The 5,862-nt window shown below is 38.5% G+C and overlaps 1 protein-coding gene across 1 annotated transcript; it reads right to left on the bottom strand.

The window, feature by feature from the left end:
* Window positions 1–294: 294 nt before the first annotated feature.
* Window positions 295–5,638, bottom strand: LOC135606120 (jasmonate-induced oxygenase 4-like). The gene is made up of 3 exons (XM_065096937.1): window positions 5,123–5,638; window positions 3,223–3,544; window positions 295–832 (listed from the first exon to the last, which is right to left on the bottom strand). Exons 1-3 carry the CDS (start codon window positions 5,599–5,601, stop codon window positions 584–586), a joined length of 1,050 nt encoding a protein of 349 aa, XP_064953009.1. The 5' UTR covers window positions 5,602–5,638; the 3' UTR covers window positions 295–583.
* Between the last annotated feature and the right edge of the window lie 224 nt (window positions 5,639–5,862).

The following is a 5,862-nucleotide window of genomic DNA, read 5'->3' on the forward strand; positions in this document are numbered from 1 at the left end:
TTACACGCCAAATATTCATAGCCAAGAAAAGCATAGCTGTTAATTGACATAAGCAACTGTAAAGTCCATTTTTCTAACTGGCTGCCTTGACAAAGCACAAAAGCAAAAATACACAAATGTTGACACCACAGAGATCATAAGCAAGAGAAAACTTTCATCTCTTCTCTACTATCACAAATCTATATCAGGTTTTAGGCCAAGAATTATAAACAGTTCAAAGCTAACGTGAACATTTTATCATAAAAAACATCACATGGAGCTGAAAGCACAAATCAGTCAAAACCATGAGGATGATAAGTCAAATCCCATATCTAAAACTTCCATAGAATGCTTGCTGATTTATACAGATAAATTTCCAACACCAAAAGATGCAGATATGTGTGAAATGAGACAAAATCATACCTATTCACAATCCTTTTTCTTGTTGCTTTCAAAGTTCCGAACCTTTTTGTTCAAGGCTATAATCTTGATAGACATCTTCCACCAAGAATCCTTATTGGCATACATGTTTTCATTACAGAGCACATCTCAACTTGGGCGAGCTTAGGAGTTCATAGACCAATCACAATATAAGAATGATGCATTACTGGTTAATTAAAAGAGCATCAATATTGCGCTTGCCTTCTGGACCTTTGCTGTACCATGACGAGACATAGTCCCCATAAAGAACCTCTCGGTACTTTAGTGGAGACTGCTTGGTGATTAGCTGCATAGCAGGATATATTTTCCTGGTCTTACATGGATCATAAAATGTGGCAACAGATAACCGGGGATGATGGGCATTGACAACAGCTCGATGCACAGCACTCTTATATTCACCGTTACTTATCACCTGCAGAAAATTCAGAATGGGTGAGAATTCAAGCTGAAGTAAAAGGTTTCTGTAAAACATCATGATTCACGAGTGACCCATGGTGTGCAGAAGATAAATACAGGAAAAGTACAGATTCAAAATAATGAAGATCTCTGAGAAATGCTTTCTGACACCCACTTCGTCAGACTCTCGGTCAAACAGCCACCAATTTGATGTGATCAAAATATCTTTCCAAATGCCATTTAAAGGTCATAAACTGTTCCCAACATCATCTAACATTTGTGTACAAAAAGCTGCAACAATTATCAACTAGTTTTTTGGTCAACTTATTGCATGTTTGACTGGCTGTCTGACAAAGAGGATGTGAGAAACACAACTCCAGATTTGCTTGTATTCAACCAAAAAATAAGCTCAGACCGGGTTTCTTAATTAACAGTGGGTCTTAGGAGCCTATCAATTTAATTAGCATTTTATGGAAGATGTATACTCGAAGACTAGATGTAAGATCATGCGGCCTTCCTCTTATATAATAAACCAATAGCAGAGTTATCAAAGTTACCTTTAATATATTACCTTTGGAAAGGTGACTTAATTTTTGCCATCGGGCAAGTTCCAAATTGCAACAGTACCCTCCCAACTCAAGATTGCTTAGTGTTAATGATGATCAAGAATTGACCCAGCAACTAGAATTCAATTTTCACTCACACGCTTTTAAAGCCCCTAGTGATAGGCAGTGAAATCTTAAAGAGAAGAAGAACTATATCAAGTTCATCAATGCTATAACCTTTTTGGAAGGCACTAATCCAAAAATTTGGAACCCAAGTATCAAGCAGGAAGCGAGTGTAAACAATGTTACCATCTCCCTCCTACATGTTGAGGATTATTGTGGCAGCATGAGGACCAGATCACTAGAATCATATTTGAGCATAAAGAACTAATTCATGAAGGGCTTAGCCAAGGTCAAGAAAATAGGCTTGGGAAGCGGTTCGAAAGATGCCCCTGGAAGCTTCCTGAAACAATGGTACCTGTCCTGGTCGTTGAGAAGGCACTTATGCAAAAAATGTGGAATCAAGCAAGCACGATTGAGCCTCGTCTTCCCCAGAGGAATCAATCAGGAAGTGAGTGAAGACAATGTCACCAACTCCCTCATAAATGTAAAGCATTATGGTGGCAGCATCACTGAAATCATTCTTGAGCTTAAGAAAATGTGCTCGGGGATCAGAAGAAAAGATAACGACAACATCATTCAAATAATACCCCTGGAACTCAGATGTCAGCACAAGATGGAACTCATGCTAATTATCATTGCACACAGGATTTATAAAAGACCATCATATTATTGCTAAATCCAAAAAACTAAAAATAAATTTCTCTTGTCAGCATAATTTCATGTGGGATAATAAATCTGGTGTTGAGTCCATGTTAGCAGATTTTCCACAAGAAAATCTTATAAAAAAATAAATTTGTAGCAAGCCACCTCTAAATTCATTAAGGAGATGTAATTCAATAATTAAGGTGGTCGTTCCAGAAAATGAACTAATTTTTTGCTAATCATTTTACAAGTTAATTCCGGATGAAAGTTCACATTTTTGCATAAAACTAGATGTTGAACTTCTTACATGTCTATAATTGCATGTTATACATGATGCTTTGGTATCTATAAAAGATCTAATCAGCCCCAGACAGTAGCATTATTACAGAGATTACAACTATTAATATACTTAAAACCAACAGCTCATTAGATCAAGTTCATGCAGTGGCTTTACATGAACTGATAGTGCAATGGATGAATCAGTTGTTCATATATGGAAATGTTAGCATATGTGATATGTAGATTTTAGAATGTGTTAAACGGAACAATCACAACTAACATGTACATCCTTAGTTCATACAAGGAGCAAAAATTAGTATAATTAATCAAGACAAAGATTATAAAAGTAAGCATTACCTAGTTATTATAACACTTGTTTTTATGAAAATGAATTTTTATGTTAAGAAAAAAAAGAGAAAATAATTAATGAAGAACAGCAATACTTAATATTTGTCAAAGAGCAAGAGGATATCTAATGTTGTAAGAAGTGTCGATTAAGATGCTGGTCTACCACCTAGAAATATATGATCAGTCCCTGTAACCTTTAGAAATCTAAGATGTATAACTACCTGTTCATGCCTTTGAATCTTTGCAAAACGTAGTTACATGCGAAGTTATTGTTACATTTAGAATCAATAAATGCATCTAGAAACATTCAAAATTCTCTACCAAATGACCAAATTATAGAATATCAATAAACTAAATGTTCTAACAATCATTTAAGATAAATCAGTATTAATTTGAAGGAGAGCTTACAACAAAAACAGTTAAAGATACATAACATTTTGGCATCATAATTGAACTTAAATGCAAATACCTCAGTTTGATCAGCCAAAATGACAACAACTGCATCAGATAAAGGCTGTACTTGCACCCATTCCCCATCTTTCAGTACCTCAAGACCTTCCACATCATCTTGTATTAGAAGTGTTATGGCACCCATGTCAGAATGGGATTGCAAACCAAGAGCAAGATCTGGCTGAGGACAAGGGGGGTAGTAGCTAATAGTTATGTTCTGATAAACTTCTCCAACTGCTTCTTCAATGTACAGTGGTGGTAACCCAAGACTTTGGGAGATCATACATAACAATGTTTGAGCAAGCTTCTTCATGTTGTTGCTATATTCTATCACAACATCCCTGCCCAAATCAGCCAGTTCTATTGCATGCATTAGAAGGCATCACAAGTTCATGCTGGACAGAAATGAAAAAGAGAACGGTGGCATTAATGCCTGAATTTATGTAGCTGAAGGAAACATTTAGCAATATGACTCACACGTATCACATTGCATTTTTTTTTTAGTAATGATATTCAGAACTGCAGTAGAAAACCAATCAAGATCTAAAATTTTGTATAATGTAAATGATTCAGAATGAGAGGCTCAAATTTTTGATGCACAGGAGATGACCATTTTAATTAGTAGTTCCATGCCAGTCTTGAAAAGAGTCCTGAAGCTAAGATTAAGAAAGTTTCCTCTAATTGAGAAGTCATAGAGAGCTTCAATGGGTTATTTTGTCCGTTCCAGAAAATTTCCTTTTTGGATTCAGATTCACTATACAAAGTGAGTCCCCCCATCATAAAATTTGAATCTCAAACCAACAAAATTTTAGGTTCTCAGTTCTGTTAAAAAACAACATCACAAAAGCAAGATCATTGTGACCTTTAGGTGTCATATCCAGTTGGTTGACATCTGAACTCTGAGTTCAAAGTCTGAGGTCTATAACTAACTAGAACTCGACTAAATTCTTCGAACTGACTTCAGCCTAAAGAAAACAGAATTCAAATTAAAGGAATTGCTTCCTCATCCTCATCAGTCAAGACGAACTACACACACCCTGAGTGTCTCAGTGGTATTACGCATAACCAAGATTTCACTATTCCACTAAAAATGCATCTATTTACTCTATTGCTTTCTGATGTTAGCTGGTTCTTATTCTTCAAAGACTTTTCACCGAAAAATGAAGTTTGCTTTAAATTGTGATCTTCAAATGTTACCAGGATAATATCAGCAGCAACAATATGCAGGCCATTGAAACTTATTAAATATATCAGTAAATTACATTATAAGTAATGCAGAGACATATCATCACTGTGCAAACAACTAAATTATTCTAGTTTTTCACTGATTAGTTCCGAGCCTTCAATTACTAAGCGAATTTTAACAATAAAAATATCAAACAAGTCAAAGAGCTGATTTTTGAGAAACTAACAAATAACAACTAAACTTTAGCCAGCGGCGCCTCCGCTAAACCTTCCAAATAATATAGTAGATGGTAAACGAAAGATCGCACAGAATGAAAGATTTCTTTGTCCGAACGAGTTAAATACTTAACACATGCAAATCCAATCTACCATAGTATACTCGATCATTAAGTAGTTTTAGAAATACCATTTCTCTCAAAAGTTCAAATGATTGCATACCATGAATATCTTATTGAACAGTTTTTCCCTATAGAAATGACAAAATTAAACATTCAATTTCAGTATGACCAATCAACATGCAGCGCTGGTAGGTGAACTCAAAACCCCAGAGACCTGCCACCTTTCATCCCTTATCGAAATCACTAAATCCCAGTCGGATCAAAACCCATCTCGGACGCCTTCTTAACTAAAAGATGCTTACTTGCTCATTTGCAACCTTCTACGAGCTTTGTTTGAATCAATTCGAAAAGAAAAAAGATGCACAAGGTTGATAATTTCAATCCAACAATCCTAACCTGTAATTGGATGGGAAATCCGGCCACCGGCTAGGGTTGCGGCGAGACTCCGGCAGCGCGTGATGGTCGAAGTAATCTCTCCAATCGAGCACCCCATCGTCCTTCGCGAGCATGCGGCTCCCATAACCCTCGGAGGCCGGCGACCGGGGATCGCACGCGAACCGGAGCTTGGCCTCCATGGGGGCGCGGAAGAAGGAAGACCCCATGGCCCTGACCTCCTCCAGGAGCCCCGGGCGAACGCCATGGTTCACCACCTGGAAAGCGCCCCACTCCCGGCAGGCGCGGCCGATCGCCGCGACGGGGTCGCCGCCGGAGGGGCCGAGGTCGACGACGGGAATGCCGCCGCGATCCGCAGTGGCATCGCGACGGCGGCTGAGGTGCGGGCGAAGCTCCGGCGGCTGGACGTATCGGGCAGGGAGGTGGGCGACGCCGGCCTCCACGAGGGTTTGGACGCGTTGGGTTTCGGCCGCGGCTTCCATGGACGAACGGAGAGGGTGACGGCAGCCTTCGAGCGACGAAGTGAGTAATTTATAGACCTTTTTTAATAAAAAAAATATCTATTTCAAATTTAATTCAATTATAAAGTCTTTTGGAAAATATAATTAATAGAATCTGCCAGTTATAGCCTCGTCATCGTGTCACCGGCACGGCGAAGGGTGACATGCGACCAATACAATCCGTCCCACTTGCAATGTGTGTACAATCGCTGTATCACAGGATGTATTACCTGGAAGCCAAGA

Source organism: Musa acuminata, chromosome BXJ2-2 (assembly GCF_036884655.1).
Source record: "Musa acuminata AAA Group cultivar baxijiao chromosome BXJ2-2, Cavendish_Baxijiao_AAA, whole genome shotgun sequence".
In the NCBI taxonomy this organism is placed as follows: domain Eukaryota; kingdom Viridiplantae; phylum Streptophyta; class Magnoliopsida; order Zingiberales; family Musaceae; genus Musa; species Musa acuminata.

Coding starts and splice junctions, on each gene's coding strand:
- LOC135606120 (XM_065096937.1), bottom strand. CDS start 5,601: ATGGAAGCCGCGGCCGAAACCCAACGCGTCCAAACCCTCGTGGAGGCC. Junction 3,545..5,122: donor GATTTCCCATCCAATTACAG/GTTAGGATTGTT, acceptor TGATTTGGGCAG/GGATGTTGTGATAGAATATA. Junction 833..3,222: donor TTTTGGCTGATCAAACTGAG/GTATTTGCATTT, acceptor AATTTTCTGCAG/GTGATAAGTAACGGTGAATA.